Source organism: Lynx rufus, unplaced genomic scaffold, assembly GCF_022079265.1.
Source record: "Lynx rufus isolate CCGP_SWC_20201006 ecotype Redwood Valley unplaced genomic scaffold, mLynRuf1.p SCAF_7, whole genome shotgun sequence".
NCBI classification, from domain to species: domain Eukaryota; kingdom Metazoa; phylum Chordata; class Mammalia; order Carnivora; family Felidae; genus Lynx; species Lynx rufus.
The window spans coordinates 105,398,842-105,417,671 of NW_025814889.1; the positions used below are offsets into that span (position 1 = coordinate 105,398,842).

The 18,830-nt window shown below is 33.2% G+C and overlaps 1 protein-coding gene across 2 annotated transcripts in view; it reads left to right on the forward strand.

Moving 5' to 3' along the window:
• METTL25 (methyltransferase like 25) overlaps window positions 1-18,830 on the forward strand; it is a 153,653-nt gene that overhangs the window by 118,454 nt on the left and 16,369 nt on the right. The window contains exons 10-12 of one of the 2 annotated variants that reach the window (XM_047065978.1): window positions 9,295-9,369; window positions 9,925-9,996; window positions 11,830-11,938. In XM_047065978.1, coding sequence (XP_046921934.1) covers window positions 9,295-9,369; window positions 9,925-9,996; window positions 11,830-11,922 — 240 coding nt within the window. In that variant the 3' untranslated portion in view covers window positions 11,923-11,938. Of the gene's footprint in view, window positions 1-9,294; window positions 9,370-9,924; window positions 9,997-11,829; window positions 13,096-18,830 lie in introns of those variants that run through there. The other variant, XM_047065977.1, reaches the window with a different exon arrangement.

The following is an 18,830-nucleotide window of genomic DNA, read 5'->3' on the forward strand; positions in this document are numbered from 1 at the left end:
TTTCTTGGTCTTGCGTCAGTAACAGCAAATGACTGTCTACTAAACCCACTCCCTCCTTTTTATTTTATTTTATTTTATTTTATTTTGTTATTTCATTTTATTTTATTTCATTTTATTTTATTTCATTTTATTGTATTATTATTTTTATTCTCAAGATAGTTAAGATACAGTGTTGTCTTGGCTTTAGGAGTAGAACCCAGTGAGTGATTTCATTGCTTACATATAACACCCACTGTTCATCCCAACAAGTGCCCTCCTTAATGCCCGTCACCTACTTATCCCACCCTCCACCCCCATCAGTCCTCAGTTTTCTGTATTTAAAAGTCTCTTATGGTTTGCCTCCCTCTCTGTTTTTATCGTATTTTTCCTTCCCTTCCCCTATGATCATCTGTTGTTTCTCAAATTCCACATATGAGTGAAATCATGTGATATCTTTCTCTGACTCACTTATTTCGCATAGCATAATACCCTCCAGTTCCATCCATGTTTTTGCAAATGTCAAGATTTCATTCTTTTTCATCACTGAGTAGTATTCCATTATATATATATATAAACCACAACTTCTTTATCCATTCATCAGTTGATAGACATTTAGACGCTTTCCATAACTTAGCTATTGTTGATAGTGCTGTTATAAACATTGAGGTACATGTGCCCCTTTGAATCTGCATTTTTGTATCCTTTGGATAAATTCCTAGTAGTGCTATTGCTGCATCGTATGGTAGTTCTATTTTTAATTTTTTGAGGAACCTCCACACTGTTTTCCAGAGTGGCTTCACCAGTTTGCATTCCCACCAACAGTGCAATAGGGTTCCCCTTTCTCCACATCATCGCCAACCTCTGTTGTTTCCTGAGTTATTAATTTTAGCCATTCTGACTGGTGTGAGGTGGTATCTCATTGTGGTTTTGATTTGTATTTCCCTAATGTTGAGGGATATTGAGCAACTTTTCATGTGTGTGTTGGCCATCTGGATATCTTCTCTGGAAAAGTGTCTTTTCATGTCTTCTGCCCATTTCTTCACTGGATTGTCTGGTTTTTTTGGGTATTGAGTTTGGGTATAAAGTTCTTTCTTTATAGATTTTGGATACTAACCCTTTATCTGATATATCATTTTCAAATATCTTCTCCCATTCTGTCGGTTGCCTTTTAGTTTTCTTGATTGTTTCCTTGGCTGTGCAGAAGCTTTTTATCTTGATGAGGTCCCAAAAGTGCATTTTTACTTTTGTTTCCCTTGCCTTCAGAGACATGTCAAGTAAGAAGTTGCTGTGACTGAGATCAAAGAGATTGCTGCTTGTTTTCTCCTGTAGGATTTAGAAGGTTTTGAAAGACCTAAATATGAGACAGGAAACCACTCCTTACTTTTATTGCACACACTATCCATGCAAATTCTAGATTCCCCAGCCCCATCTCTTGTTTTGTTATTTTTTATTTGAGTATCATTGATACACAATGTGATCTCACTCTCAAATGTACAACATAGTGATTCAACTTCTTTATACATTGTGCTATGTTCACTACAGGTGTAGCTGCCACTTGTCATCATTGACTACGTTCCTTATACTGTGCCTTTTATTCCAGTGACTTCTTTTTTTAATTTATTTCTATTGTTTTAAGTTTACCATTATTATTATTATTTTTTTTTTTGAGAGAGAGAGAGAGCTCACGAGCAGGGGAGGGCGGAGAGAGAGGGAGAGAATCCAAGCAGGCTCAGCACTATTAGTGCAGAGCCTGATGTGGAACTCAAACTCACAAACCATGAGACCATGACCTGAGCCAAGATCAAGAGTTGGACACTTAACCAACTGAGCTACCCAGGCGCCCCTATTCCAGGGACTTCATGCCGTAACTGGAAGCCTGTATCTCCCACTTCTCTTTACCTGTTTTGCCCATCCCCCCATCCCCTCTGGCAGCCATCAGTTCTCTATATTTTATAGGTCTGATTCTGCGTCTTTTGTGTTTATTCAATTGTTTTTTTAGATTCCACATATGGGTAAAATCACATGGTATTTTTCTTTTTCAGTCTGACTTATTTCACTTAGTGTAATACACTCTAGATCCATACATGTTGTCATAAATCATTAAAGAACTATATTCCCCTGTTTACATCCCTATGCCTACAGTAGTTCATCTCTATAGGAATGCATTATCAGAATTATGATTAAGTAGTTTGCTTTTATTATAGTTTTAAGAAGGAACATAAGTGGTCATTTGATTGCAAGAAGTAAAGATGTACTCAGGTTTTCTCAATTTGTGGGACTCTATTCCAGAAATACATATACTTAAAAGAAAGATTGGGATCTCTTGGCTTGACAAAAACCAAAACCAGAAGTACAGCGTAGTCTCATCAGAATGTATTTGTTAATGAGAGCAAGATTCAAAACTGCCATAGTGACCGAGTTACTGTTATTTTCTGAACAATATATTTTTTAATCCTTTGTGATTATAATGAGCTCCTGAACTAACAACAATTTCACTCTTTGTTCTAGATAATTTTTCCTCTGAGATTTTTGCTTATTGATAAGTTTATTCATGACTCAGCTTTCATTACTTCCCCTCTCTGCATTACCCTCCCCGTGACCAAGATAAAGAAGATCTAGTTGACTCATTTGATCTCTTTCATAGCTGTTTGGATAGAATTTTTATGAACAGGGGTGCCTGGGTGGCTCAGTTAGTTAAGCATCCGACTTCAGCGCAGGTCATGACCTCATAGTTTGTGAGTTTGAGCCCCATGTTGGGCTCAGTGCTGACAGCTCAGAGCCTGGAGCCTGCTTCAGATTCTGGGTCTCCCTCTCTCTCTGCCCTTCTCCTGCTCACGGTCTTCTCTCTCTCTCTCTCTCTCTCTCTCTCTCTCAAAAATAAATAAACATCAAATTAAAAAAAAAGAATTTTTATAAACAAACACCCTAAATCCAATAAGGTGATTGAGGTAGAAGAGGGGAAACTGTACTTGCAGGAAGATTTATACATAAGTTGCAGCCCGTGACTCTTTCCGAACCAAGCAGTGATTGGACAGAAACCCATGGGGCTTAGGTTTTAGGGGCATTCAGTCTTAATATATTTGATTCAATGAGGATATTTTTGGACATTCAATAAAGACGGTATTTAGAAGCCTTTTCATTTATGTAGGTCCTGTTATATAATAATCTATATAATAATTTTTATAGGTTTTCATGATATGACAGTCTCCTCCAAAGAACACTCAACTTATTTTTTGCTTTAGCTATAAGGAGGCTCCAGGTTACATTTATGCTTGATTCCAGCAACTGTCCTTAATTAGGTTATTTGGTATCATGTTTTTCTCCTTTGAATTGTACACCCTTAAGAGTTTATCCTTTCTTTAATGGCCCTACTATTGATATGTTTTTATGCTTCATAGTGTAAACCACCTCAAATTATCCTTGAAAATGAGGATACTCTTATTAATAATAAAGTTCCCTACAACTAATGATTGTACTTATTTGTAGCAATTACACTTGGGGGTAGATAAAAAACAAGATTTAACAATTATACTTCCTTTAAATTAAGATCAAAAACAATATGTCAGTATTATATGCAAAGACCAAGCCAAATGTGCAGAAAATAAAGGGATATTTCCATTGTGCAGTAGAACATTCTTACATAATGTAAGTCTAATTCTACATAAGAACAGTCACATTGCCTATAAAAACTATCTTTATTCTCCCAGCTAACCACAGAGAAGCTTTAGGTACAGAAATGTCTCTCAGACAACAAAGAGCTCTAGGAAGTAGTAGAAGATAGGATATGATCATTTAAAAGACAGGAAAATATATTACTTTATTTATTTATTTATTTATTTATTTATTTATTTATTTATTTATGGAAGAAAAAGAGATACTTAATTATCTTAGTTTTTAATACTGCTTTTTTAAAAAGAAAGTTTAAAGTGTATTTATCTTGAGAGAGAGAGAAAGCATGAGTGGGGTAGGGGTAGAGAGAGGGAGAGAGAATTCCAAGTAGGCTCCATCCTGTAAGACCAGAGCCCGACGCAAAGCTCGAATTCACAAACTGCGAGATCATGACCTGAGCCAATATCAAAAGTTGGACACTTAACTGACCGAGACATCCAGGTGCCCCTAATATGCTTTTAATATAGGAGAAAACATGTTTTAATGTTACATTATTTTAAATTATTAGAATTATTGATGTGTACAAAATCTGTAAATGACATATTTAATTCAAATGAAAGAATATGTAATAATTATATGATATATCAGTGATCATTTTTAGAATAACTATGAGCTGAAGTTAATATTTTGTATGTAGATTCTGCTTTCATATAGTAGAAAGTTCAAATTTTATTTCCGTTAACTAGTTATTGGACAGGTATACATTAGAGAATATGGAAATAACTTTATACATTACATTTTGCTTTATTTTTAAGAAAACTTCTATCTTGGGGCTCCTGGGTGGCTTGGTCGGTTAAGCGTCCGACTTCGGCTCAGGTCATGATCTCATGGTCCGTGAGTTCGAGCCCCCCGTCAGGCTCTGTGCTGACAGCTCAGAGCATGGAGCCTGTTTCGGATTCTGTGTCTCCCTCTCTCTCTGCACCTCCCCTGTTCATGCTCTGTCTCTCTCTGTCTCAAAAATAAATAAACGTTAAAGAAAAAAAAAGAAAAGAAAACTTCTATCTTATTGTCCATAAATTTCAGGGCTTATGAATATGTTATGTACATAATCACATCATTTCTAAAAGTAAGAATCATACTGAGTCATCTTTGCATTATACTGCAAAAGGTTCGTAGTGACACTAATCCTTTGAATAATAGCATGAATAACTTTCTGTGTTAATCTAAGACTGTTAGAACCAATTCAGTCTCATTGCCACTGGCTTTGTCTTCCCAGCTCCCTGGGCAGATCGCCTAATGGGCTTCACCTTCACATCCACCTACCTTAGTTCTTGAACCAGTTATGGCCTAGCCATGGATATGTCAGCAGCCTCAGTCTCAACATCTCCTGGTGAGAACTAAGTTAATTGCTAACCCAGGTTTGATCATGTACAATGTGGGAGGATCTCTAAACAGCCATGTATCTCTCATCCAGTCATCCAGCCCACTTTCTATGAAATTGCAGTATTGTCCATGTTTGCTTACCTGGGCCCCTTTATATTAAAAAACAACAAAATAAAAACTTTAATAAATAAAGAGAAGAGACAAATGTCCCATGGAAGGGAATTCCAAGTAATCTATTTAGATACTCCACCATCAAGGAGATGAAATATAAGTCCCCACTCCTTAAATGTAGGCTGTACATAGTGACTTTCTTCCATGGTGTGCAGTATGAAAAGTGGAAAAAAGAGGAACTTTAGAGTGGAAAAACCTGACAAACACTGTCTTATCCGGGTAATCAAGGTCTGTATCAATGATGTTAAATTATGTTGATAGGTATCCTTGATATGTCAGGAACATGGTACTCTATTTCTGTGGTCTTCCTCTCAAAAATCCATAGCCCTAGTCTAATTATGAGAAAGAACATCTGCAAATCCAAGTGGAAGAACATTCTACAAAATGTCTAGCCATTACTCCTCAAAACTCTCAAGGTCATCAAAAACAAGACAAATCTGAGAAACTATCACAACCAATAGGACTAAATCCAATGTGATATCCTGGATAGGGTGGTGGAACTGAAAAGACATTAGGTGAAAACTATGAAATTTTTTTTTTAAGTTTTTATTTATTTAAGTAATCTCTGCACCCAATGTGGTCCTCAAACTCATGACCCTGAGATCAAGAGTCACATATTCTTCTGACTGAGTCAGGCAGATGCCGCAAAAACTAAGAAATTCTCAATAAAATAATGGACTTCAGCTAACACAGTCTATCAGTATTGGGTTCATTAATTATAACAAATAACCCCATTGTAAGGTGTCAATAATAGAGGAAATTTGGTATAGGGTATATGGGAACTCTCTATACTATCTTCAAATTTTCTGTAAATCTAAAACTTTTAAAATATAAGTTTATTTAAAAAAACAATATGAGAAAAGATAATGTTTATTGAACCATTACTTTGTGCCGGACACTGCCAAAAGCATTGTTTATATCACCTTACTGAATACTAAGAATGACCTTGTGAAATGAATACTGTTATACTCATTTTATAGATAAGGAAATTGAGACACAGGTTAAGTGGATAAGTACATTTCTTAAGGCCAAATCTACATAATTGAGGAGAAAGAACTCCAATCCAGACTGTCTAACTCTAGACTGTGTACTTCTTTTGGTCCTATTTATATAACTTATTAGCAGACATTGAGCACAAGAAAAATGTTCATTTAGCATTTTTCCAAATCAGACAAGTAAGGAAGAATAAAGAGAAAATTCATGCCTGCCAAGAGACAAAATAAATGTACTTCTAAAGGAGACTGAAGAATTGAGGTTTGAAATAAAGACAGAAGAAATTCAAGGACTTATGAATCTTACTGAAGCATTAAAGAAGAGATACTTGTATCCACAACTTTGACTCTTGAAACCTTTGCAGGTATTGTCCAACACAAAGGCTATACTGGAGTTAAAATTACTGTCAAAAATTATTTAAAAAGTGGGGAAAATAATCTAAAGCACCTGAACATGAACATAACCACTTGTTTACAGCCTCTCACTCCGGTTTCTCTTTCAGACTGGGTATCTCCCTAAACTCAAAACTTAGCTCTCTGAGCTAGGGCCCTATTGCACACCTTAACTCATATTAATCTCCTTTTCTGGAGTCTAGGGAATGGGCAACAGGGAGCAATAAAATTCATGATCAGTACTCTCAACCGCCATTCAATGTGCACTTCAACTTGTAAGTTTTTATGTATGTCCTTGCCGAAGTATGATCTGCACCAGGCAGTGACTCAATTCTGATGCCTTCCTCCATCTCTAGGACGTTGGCCCTACCTAGGCTCTCCCTGACTTTAACACTCAATAATGTCATCTACAAAATGAGATCATGAAGGCAGCTCTTTCTGCCCACAGGTCCTGCCCCGTGCTTTAATAAAATCACCTTTTTACACCAAAAAAAAAAAAAATGATATGAAAATATGTATGTTACAGATTGATGTTAGGATTAAATGAGATAATATCTTTTTAAATTTTCCAAATAATCTCTGTGATCTAATGTAATGAAACTGGCAGTTGAGTGTATCACTGAAAAAACTGATGAAAACTTAAAACACTGAATTTTTCACTTAAAAACATATTAATATACTTTTACTTACCAGACTTTTGGTGTAAGCACAAGGCCATTTGTTGTTTTGGTCTTTGCACACAGCTTTGTATAGGGTCACTCTTTGGAGTTCTGTCTTAATTTTTTTACATCAAGCATACCTCTAAGGCAGTCTACAGTGTCCAGCTTTGTTTCCCTTAAACAACCAATTTCCATTTTTAAAAAATAGGAGAGTTAAGATAATGTTCTCACCTTTTCCCTTCAGAATCACACAAAAGCAACAAATAAAAACCAAAACACAACTTCTTTGACAAAATCAGAAAGCATGCTAAATCTCAAATCATGTGTTTTATGAAGCACAATGAAGGTAAAGAGGGATGGAGAAAGATACCAAAAGAAAATTCCCAGGGTTACAGATCACTGACAAAACCAATAACACAGTTCTCTAGACTGGAATATTCTGAGGAGCAAAATCAACAGTTCCTAGTTTGGGACAAATGCAATTGATGACCAGGGTTGTGCTTCCCAATTTGGCATAAGAGAGAAACAGAGAATACTGGAGAACCCAAGGAATCACACTGAAAAACTATATTTATAGGAAGCAGTATGCTGGTGAGGCAGGATCAGAAAAAGATGATGAGTTCTGACTTGTCCCGTAACTGCTGATCTCAGATGGCTGGAGAGAAGACTAACTAAAGGCTGTAATTCAAACACACACACAATTTTGTGAGATGAGTTTTCCTGGCTTGAATCGCAGGCCCGGATCCAGTCCAATATACACTACTGCAGAAGTTTGGTTTAGGGGTACTCATTTGATTCAAAGATGGGCAAGATTTTTAAAAGTGGTGGGGAAGTAAAAATAAGATAAAAACAGAGAAGGAGACAAACCATAAGAAGCTCTTGAATACAGAGAATAAACTGAGAGTTGCAGTGAGGGGGTAAGTTAAATGGGTGACGGGCATTAAGGAGGGCCCTTTTTGGGATGAGCCCTGGGTGCCATATGAAAGAGATGAATCACTGTTCTACTCCTGAAAGCCAAGACTACACTGTATGTTAACTAACCTGAGAATGAAAAAATAAAAATAACAAAAATTTTTTTGAAAATAAAAGGGTTGGGGAAGGAGGTATAATCTGCTTGGGTTCTGTACTAAGGGGAAAATCTTTTCTGGAAAGCTGCACTAGAAACTGAGACAAAACCTTGCTTTTCACCATTAACCTTTTTATACTTTTTAAATTCAAAAGAAATTTAGTTCAGTAAGAAAAAGAATAGGGACTTTGAAAAAATAATAAATTCAGGTAGACATTTGCAGAGAAAATCTAAATACAAATCCTTTCAGATATTTTACTCTTTTTATCCAGACTTACGTTTGTTTTGACCATATGTAATTTGACAGCAATTTCTTCTAGTGACTTTCCTTTATCAATCCTTTCACAAAGGCATCCAATTTATAGAAACAACATTTCCTTTTGCATTAATATTTCATTAATTATGTAATATTTACTTATATTATTACAATACTATAACTGGCATAACAAGTTTAGAAACAAATACAATTGACTCAGTAAACAAAATTCAACTGGTGTGAACAGAAGCATATATGTTCTAAAAAGTGGCCTGCTAACCACAAGGGTTCATTGTATTATAGGTATCCTATGTTTTTGAGGAAAACCAGAAAGTAATGCTTGTTGATGGATTTGTTATGTGCACGTTAGAGGAAATTACCTTAAATATGAACATATGTCCTTACTGGGTTTTTGTGGCCTTTGAATTATTCTCTAGGATATATAGTTTTAGATATATCATTTAAAATTTTTAATTTTACTCAAAAAAATGTTTATTGAGCTCCTATTATGTACCCTAAACATAGAAACAAATATTTCATCAACTTGTTGAAATTAAACAATATTAATAGGATGTTACTGCTGTTTTTATTTACAGTATGCTGAATAGGTGTAGAAGATATTAATGAAAGAACTTAGTTTATTGAATTGCTTCATTCATATCCTTAGAGTTCTTCACACACCCAAATTTGTTTTAAATTGTTAATGTTGGTTTTACTTTAATGTTTGATGAGGAAAAACTTTTTTTTTTTAACTGTTGTTACATTTCTTGTTGTTTTATCTTGAAGCTGCCAGAAAAAGTTATAATGGACTACTACGAGAAGTACAAGCCTAGAATGAATGAGCTGGAAGCTTTTAATATGGTAAATCTCAGAAATGAACATATTAAATTGGATATGTTGCCAGACTTGAATGGGGTTCAATTAAATTTTATTGTGGGACCAACCAATCTATGTTGTTTTTCTCTTACTGTAGAAAAACCGTTTTGGACCATTTCCTATTTCAGAACTATATTAGGTGTCAGTAATGTAATAAAGAGAACACATGGTAGATTTCTCTTAAAATGTATCATAAATGCACGGAAGAAATTTCAGAGTTCTTTGAACACATACTTGTCTCAATGCAGTTATTTCCCCAGCATGCGTTTTAATGAATTTCATTCTTAGTACCTCTGAAAACTCTCTATCATACGTACCACTGCCTTTGGATTCCTGTTATTATTAAAGAAAAACTTTTGATCTCTGCAGTATTCGTTTTCTGAATATATACAATTGGTATTGGAGATTTGGCCCTATATAAATTTCTGTAGATGCATTTTCTTGAACATAAGTGTTAAGCTAGTTTGTGTTTGTTTGTTTGTTTGTTTGTTTTGTTTTGTTTTTTAAAGTTCTACCATCCTATCTTATCCTTTCTTTTAGTTGAAAGTTGTTCTGGCTCCTTGTATAGAGACACTGATTCTTCTGGATCGACTTTGCTATCTGAAAGAGCAGGTAAATTATATTTTAAAATATATAACTAATATCTTTATTTAATATAGTAAACAGATCCACTATTACCTAGGATAAGTTTCTTTTGCATACAGCTAGTCAGATAATTTTTCTTATTACATTTTCCAAGTTTAAATATTTATTCCATCTCTTTTTAAACATAAACATATGTACAACAGATGTTTTCAGCAAACCTATTATAATAAAGTTTATGTTCTTTTAATTGTATGGTAATTACTGTATGGTAGGCAGTGAACACAACTATCATATATGACGTATTGTGTAGCTAAATTTAATAAAGGCCAGACATAAAAGATATTATATATATATATATATATATATATATTTCATTTAATGAAAATTTACCTTTTAAATCACTTTTGGATTTTGGACATATGTAATCTGCAGTATAAAAATTTCTTTCTGATCAGTGAAAATTGCTTTTGCTTCTTCACAGTCTTGGTTTTTTTTAATCTATGTTGAATGCACAAAAAAAACTGGTTTTTTGCTTGTCTTTAAAGAAAAATTTTTTTGCAGATTTTACACTGAGCTATGATCAAAATAGTTATGTGAACTGTTTAAATTAAACCCATACATGGATTCAGCCTCATGTTTCCACCATAAGCCCTTTATTTTAACAATTTTGTTCTATCATAGTGGGTAATTTTACTTTCTTCTTTTCAACAGGCTATTTGGAACAAATGGATTTTAATAAATGCTTGCTTTTGTTCTAATTTATATTTTTATGGAAAAAAAAGACAATTTAAATATTTGGATAATTGTGTACTTTCTTAAGCTACCAAGTAACTCAAAATCACTGGAAATCTTTGGTTTCCAATTTCATAGGTGACAGAATTGGGCCTGTTTTACTAGGTACTCATTATTTCCCTTTTCAAAGCAATTTCCATTGACCTAAATAAAATAAGTAAATGGCAAAAAAATAAATTAAATAAAATAAGTAATATGCACAAAGATTAATAGATTGGCAATGAAATGATATAAAGCATAAAATATTAACTTGTTAATAAAATATTTTAAATAGCAATGTTAAATAATATTAAATAATATTTTATTCTAAAGTAACACTTATATGTTAGAAAGTTTTAAATGAAGAATATAAACAAGAAAATTAAAAATAACAACAGTCCCATCTTTCAGCATTAACTTAATTTTTGTTTTGTATTCTAGTGCCTCTTTCTAATATGTATATGTTGCACACATATATATGAGCGCATTATTTCTACTTAAAATTGGAATCTGGGGCACCTGGGTGACTCAGTCAGTCAAGCTGTCTGACTCTTGATTTCAGCTCAGGTCATGATCTTGGCTCAGGTCATGGTCTCACAGTCCAGAGACAGAGCCCTCAAGATTCTCTCTCCCTCTCCTTTTACCCCTCCCTGCTCTCTAACATAAGATAAGATGATGATAAGATAAGATAAAGGAATCGAATTACAAGTGCAGTTTTGAATCTAATCTGTTTCATTTATTTTATTCAGAATTTTCTCATCTTATTGAATATACTACAGAAGGTGAATAATGTTTCATCATATAATAATTTCTTTAAGTAATGCCCAATTGTTTTTTATCACTTCCACTCTTTCACAATTTCAGCAAAGAATAACCCTGTAGTTCACTATCTTATGTAAATCTTTTATTTCCTCAACATAAATTCCTGTAGGTGAAATTGTAAACGTTAATTTCATTCAGCAAAGAATAATTTTCTTTTATATAGTTTGTCTTTTATGTTGTTTTTATTTTACAATATATAGTCTGACTCATCTTTCATTCTTATCTTCAACAAATTGCTATGTATTTAAATCACTTATCAATTTGCAGGAAAATATTGCATGGTCTGCACTTGTGAAGTTGTTTGATCCTGTGAAATCTCCCAGATGTTATGCTATTATTGCTCTGAAGAAGCAGCAATGATTTCAGTTGAAGCAAGGTATTAGATGTATCTGTTTGTGGAAACTATCACTAATTTTGCTCTTCTAAACATTTATGTTGTGTTATGTAAATATTTGAAAAAACATTGCTCTATATTTTAAATAAACAATAAAATAATAGCTAACAACAGAACACCATAATCTATTTTTCCATTGTCAAAGCATACATTAATAAAATAAGAACTCATGAAAATATTTAAAGTATTGACCTACATTCCTGAGTTACTGTATCAATAGGACATTGTAATCTGACCCTTGTTTCCTATTGTTTGAGACCCTTAATATTTGCTACATACCACATTTTGACTTTTATTGATTTAAAAACTTTTTGGACAGAGGAAAGTTATAGGTGTATATATAATAAAATTAGCACAGAAGATCACTTTCATTTTCCTCCAGATTTTGGAAGGATTTTCCATGTCATCTGGAGGGAAAAATCCAAAAAGGGAAGAAACACCCAGGAACCAGGCAGATACAAAAAGTGCTTAATATGTGTTTTCATCTAAGTTACATGAGAAGATATTCTGTGTCCTTAAAGAAATATGCATCTTGTGAGCTTCACTTTAAGGAATCTTGAAGCTACTTATCTTACTAAAATAGATAATTACCTTGTGCTCTGTAGAAAGCCAGTCTGAGAAAAGCAAGAGAGAACGAAAGAAGGCCAGTGCTATGCCCAGTGTGGTACAGGTTCTTTTCATTTGCAGAAATCTTGAGATTTCTAATATACACAGAAGATACGACAGTTGGCAAAAAGCTTCCTTGATGCTCAGCAAAAGACTATAAAATTCTCCCATCAGAAGAAGTAACTACTCTCTTAAATTTTAGAGTCTATCCGCAGATGGAAAGAATAAGTTTTTGCTCTGTGTTGTGATAGGAAGTTTGCAGCCATTATATATGTGGATGATCAGGTACTTTGTATAGCTAGTACAATACTGGGGAAAATAGCCACTTTTTAAGCTTTTTATTATGGAACATTTCAAATATGTTCAGAAATGAAGAGTAGAGTCTAACGAATCGCATGTACTCATCACAAACTTCAATAATTATCAACATTTTACCAGTCTTGTTTCATCTGTACACTTACGAGCATGCACCCGTTCACATTTGCCACCCCACCCACCGTTCCCAGATATGTAAGATTTTGAACTTTTGCCCTGATGCCTAAATATTTATATAACATTATTTTCTCATTATAATAAAGAAAAAAAACTTCATGTGTGTAAAGCTCTGTTTAGTAAAGTGAACTCCAACTGTTTCAATACCAAGGAAACTTTGTAGTAACTTCCCTATGCCTTAAAACATTGTCAGAAATTGTATTTATCAGTTAATACTTTCCATTTTTAATAGAGACATTTCTGTGATTCAAGCTAATCAACATGAGATAACTTGTATGACCCACTGAGATGATAATATTTCAGCAAAAGAACAAAGAAATATAATATTTTGGCAGGACTACAGCTTTATACACATGAATCCCCATTGCAATGTTTGTAGACTCTCCTCTCATAAAAACTGCTCTTTGAGAACTCATTTACAGTTGAGCTAAAGAATGTGATGTATTGGCAGGAGCATCAGTCCTGACAGTTACATTCTGAGTGAGCTAAAGCAAGACTCTTAATATCTCAGAGCCTCATTTGTAAAGTGGGTTTCATTTAATTTTCATTTTAGAAACATTTATTGAATGCTTATCATGTGTCAGATGTTAGGCTAGGCACTGGCAGCATGGAGACAAACAAGATATGTCCCTTTTCTCAAAGAGCTCACAGTCTAGTAAGAAAGACAACAAAATTACTAATTACCATAATTAGTACTGTAATTATTGTATAGGGCTGAGAGGGTCAGGACATGAGATCCTTTATGGCACCTTCAAATTGATAAGACTTCAAGGGAAGATAGGCTCAGTAATATTAGTACCATAGTTTAGATTCATATGAGTTAAATTATTGTCTGTCCTTGTGTAGGTCACTTTAGTATTCAGTATGCCTCAGGTTTCTCATCTGTAAAAAGAATATAAGAATAAAATTTACTTATAAAGTTGTTATGAGCATTAAAAGATTAAATATGTTATTGAACTCCCACAAAATGTCTCCAGGCAATCTGTTAATAAAGCAAAACTGAATTTATTAAAACTGTCTGTAGTAATAGGGGATTCTGCCTTGAGGGTCTCTGAAGGTAAAGTCAGGAGAGGATATTTACAGCATTTTGAAGGTGGCTCTTTTCAGGTGGAGACCAGACTGCAATTTGGAAAAGTTCATGACAAGTTTTATGATTGGTATCTAATAGCAAGGCAAGGGTCTTGAAGCAAGTTCTGATAAGTAAACTGTTGCTTGATAAGTGAGCTCTTTGCCAAGGTGAGCAGATTGTCTGAGATAAATTAATATATGAGAATTTCCTGAAACAATGAAGTTATTTATTGGTTTACAGCCTTATCTTTCCTGGGCAAAGATTTCCTTTACCAAACAAATAAATCATGTTGACACAGGTGGTCTCAGTTCTTAGACCCTATAGCTCTGTCATATTAATGCACATGGTTGTAGTTCTCAACGTAAAGCAATTAATTCCTGGTACATAAACATATGTAAAGCAAATAGTATAGGATAGTAGACTCAAACCTAGATATGTCAGTACTTCCATTAAATGTACATTAAATGCTTCAATTATAAAACAAAGATGACTAATTGGAAAAATAGAGCCCAATAAGATGCTGGTTAGAAAAAACATCTAAAACAGGGGTATAAAAAATTCAAAAGTAATAGGAAGGAATAGGCATATTTGCAATTACTCATCAAAAGGAAGGATATTTATCAATATCAAAGTAGATTTTTAGTTAATCTCAGGCAAAAATATTCTGGAAGATAAAGGGTAACCTTCATAATGAAAAGAATTTCAATTTGCCAGGAAAATGTAAGTTTGTATTTAGTTAATACCATAATTACAAAATATATAAGGCAAAAATTAACTATAGGGAGAAACAAGTCTACAGTCATGCTGGGAATATTTTCATGTTTCCCTCTATCTTATGGAAAAAGCAAACAAAACCAAAAAGATACAAGATTTGAACAATGAAAGAAGTAAAATTGAGCTAATGGATAAACAGTTTATTATAAACTGTTCCCAACTACTATATAATTTTTTCAAGTACATATGAAAATTTTACAAAAGTTGACCATATGCTGGATTTTGAAGTAAATTTTAATAAACTTCAAAAAAATTGAAACTATATTATATGTAGTTTCTGACCACAATGCATTTAAGCTTAAAAAAATTGTTTTAGGGGTGCCTGGGTGGCTCAATTCAGCATCTGACTCTTGATCTCAGCTTAGGTCTTGATCTCAGGGTTGTGAGTTTAAGCCCCATGTTGGGCTCCACGCTGGGCATGGGGTATATATATATATATATATATATATATATATATATATATATATAATTTATTATATACTTAAATATATATGTAAGTAAAAATTTAAAAATTGTTTTAAATATAAGTAGAAAATCCCCATATTCTTTAAACTAAGAATTATACCTCTAAATAACTTCTGAGTCAAAGAAGAACTCACAGTGGAAATTAGAGAGTATTTGAGTAATAATGAAAATAATTGAATTATAATGATAACACTGCCCATCAAAACTTACGGGATGAGCTAAACCATGATATAAGAAAACATTAGCTTTCAACACATATTAGAAAAGGAAGAGACTAAAAATCAAAAGATTAGTAGTTTCTGGAAGAAAAACACGGAGAGATGATTAACACTTCCAAAAGTTGGTTCTTCAATAATTAATAAAATTTACACATCTCTGGTAAGTCTAATCATTTAAAAAATAAAACGTTCAAATAATCAATATCAGGTATATAAAAGGGAACATGCCTATAAATTTGCCAATAAATTTCTGACAACAAAATTGAACATTTGTATGAAATGGAAAAATTTCTCAAAGAAACACAATATGCCAAACCAGCCTCAAGAAGGAAAATAAAATATTAATAATCATACAACTATTAAATTGAATCTGTAATTAATCTTTTGTTAATTTCCTACATCTCGATAAAAGTATTTTTTGGATGTGGCATAGAATTTAGTCAACCACTGTTAGTTTGCAACAGTGTGACTAAGACTATCGTAGACACTATACGTTGGGCAAGAAGATTTATAGAACTAGACTATGGCAGTTCCTAATTTTTAGGAGTTTATAATCTATGCATTGAAACACATATGAGAGGCATATGGAAGAGTTAAGATTTAGATAATGACTTTGGGGAAGAAAGAAAAGAAAGTATCTACAGAAGCACACAATCCTTTACTATGAACTAACTTTGTCTTAGTCTGTTTACTTCTGTTCCACTCTCCTCTTTAATTATAGGTTCCTTTAGTTTGTTTTAAGTATGGTCAGTAGAATGGCTTATTTTCAGGAAAGAGAACTGTTTAAGAAATAATCTGCCATGTGAAAGATGTGCTCTGGTAACCTGTGACCAGAAGGAACTGGAAGTCTCCAAACCTCCCCAGGTTTGTACTTGGCCAGTGATGCTACTGGCTACATGTATGGGGATTTATTAGTTGATGTATTTATCTCAATGGATCGCCTCATTAAGTTTGCAGATGTTCTGTCAATGGAAGTCCTTTAAAAACAAATTATACTGTTTTTATTAGAGTTTTCCAATGCACAATCCAGAATAAGAGAGTTAACACATTTCAGCACAGAACAAAGTAGCATGTATTTAAATCTCAGGGGAGGAAAAGCCTTTAACTTGTTCTCAGACAGTTATGATTGAACACGTTGAATTTGAGAAAAATGGAGAAAGTATGCACCAAATTCACCATTTGGTCAGCATGGGATTTGGTGTGCATCAGCTAATCATGTTGAACTAATGCTCCACTTAGCTCAACTCTCAGGAAAGAATCCAGTCTTCTAATAACTGCTACAACTCCTTTAAGAAAAAGTCTCAAGGATGGTTTTCCATTAGGCAAAGCACACTCAAATAATGTGTTTCAAGGGAAAGATAAAACAATTCCAGATACCATTTGATTATAACAACAGACATCTCTGGTGTTCTGGTGACTTCAGAATATTTCTGATCTTAGTAGACAGTATAGCTGCAGGTAAACCTCTGCGAATAAAGGCATGAGGAACAGACTTCAAATCACAAAGAAAAAATTAAATACTCTATTTCTACTTAAGCTAACTCAAAAGGACAGAACTAAGAATAAAAATGAAGGCAAAGAAGTGCTTACTTTTAATGTATAGAATAATGAATATCTTTCTATGTATGTACAAACAGTACCTTTAAAGTACCTTGAGGGTCAACATCTAGAGGATAAAACTGAAAGCTATTGAAAGGTAAATTATTTTTTTGGTTAACTTTTCTCTCATTAATAGAAAATACTGTTGTTTATCTTTAAAATAAATAGATTTGAAATTCTTTTAAAATATGCTTCATATTTTAGATCTTTAGTACAGTTGTAGTATCAATGTTTGTTAATGAGATTATCGGTAATGTGTTTTCATTCTAATAAATTGGTTGCAGATGTTTAGAGAAGAAAGGATTTCGTTAAAATTGCTGCCATAAATAACATAGTTCCTACCTTTAAGATTAATGAAACCATAGTAAATTCAACCTAGATCTTCTTACCATTCTTTTATTATGAAAAGTAAAACTAAGTCTCAGAGTTGTGTTTAGTAGGTAAATAAAAATGTTACAGAGCCTCTGAGGGTCATAGGTCATAGTAGCCCAGTGGAGTTACATCATATACACATTTATGTACTGATTTTTAGATTCTAACCTCTCCCCAAGATGCAAATGCATAAGAAAGATAGGATATCTGTTTGTTGGCCAAATCAGAAGTGCCATCTTTGAAAGACAGGAAATAGAAGACCAAACAAATATCTATAACTTTTCAAAGAGCAGAGGATATGTGTTTCTCATCAAGTAAGACTTAGAAAATCCAACTGAACTTTATTGAACATCTGTGAACTAACTGCTGGGTGCTTTCACACTTACTTCAATCTTCAAAACAACAAACAACAAAAAAATAGCATGCATTAGGGATATAGATCCTTAGTAATAGTGACAGTAGTATATACCCAAGGAGCAAGCAGTAATCCTTAATAATTCACCCATTCCTCATTCACTGTAGGAATTTAATATTATCCTAAAAGTATAATGGTTTGAATGCTCAGTATCTGCTTAAAGACTACCCTTTTGTTCTTTTCTTTCATCTACCTCTGTGGTCTCCAAATTTTAGTGGGCCAAGGAATTAAGGTATAGTACTATATTCAAAACTACACAAATAAAGCAAAAAAGAAAAAGAAAAAAAAGAAAAAGAAAAAAAAATGTTGGTGTGTTTTCCATAGAAATGTGTTCTCATAGGAAACACATTAAAAGAGATCTTTCAGCTCACTGTTCACAGGTTTAAAAAAAAATTCAATAATAAGAATCCCATTAACATTCTAAATAATGTATTAATTTTTACTACTTTGGGTACTGTATGTCATACTTAGTTTTTACTGTCTCATAAGTATAATCAGAACTTTGTGTTAAAAGTTGTGTCCTGAGGACACTTTTGAAAGAATTGAACACTAATAATAGTGGTTAACTATAAATTAGGAAGATCAATGAAAACCAAGAAGCTTCTTGACGAAGACATTAACTTTAATTTTAATTTTAAAATAAATCTTAATTACTAAAACCTAAAGACAGTTGCTGATTATTAAATACCAAATAGTTTGGCATTTTACATATCATATATAAAAGGGTCACAAAGAGAATCAGAGAAGGGGTTTTTGTTTGGTTGTTTTTTGTTTATTTTAATATGTCTTTTTTTTTTTTTTTGTCAAGTTAGTTAACATACAGTGTAGTCTTGGCTTCAGGAGTAGATTTCTATGATTCATCAC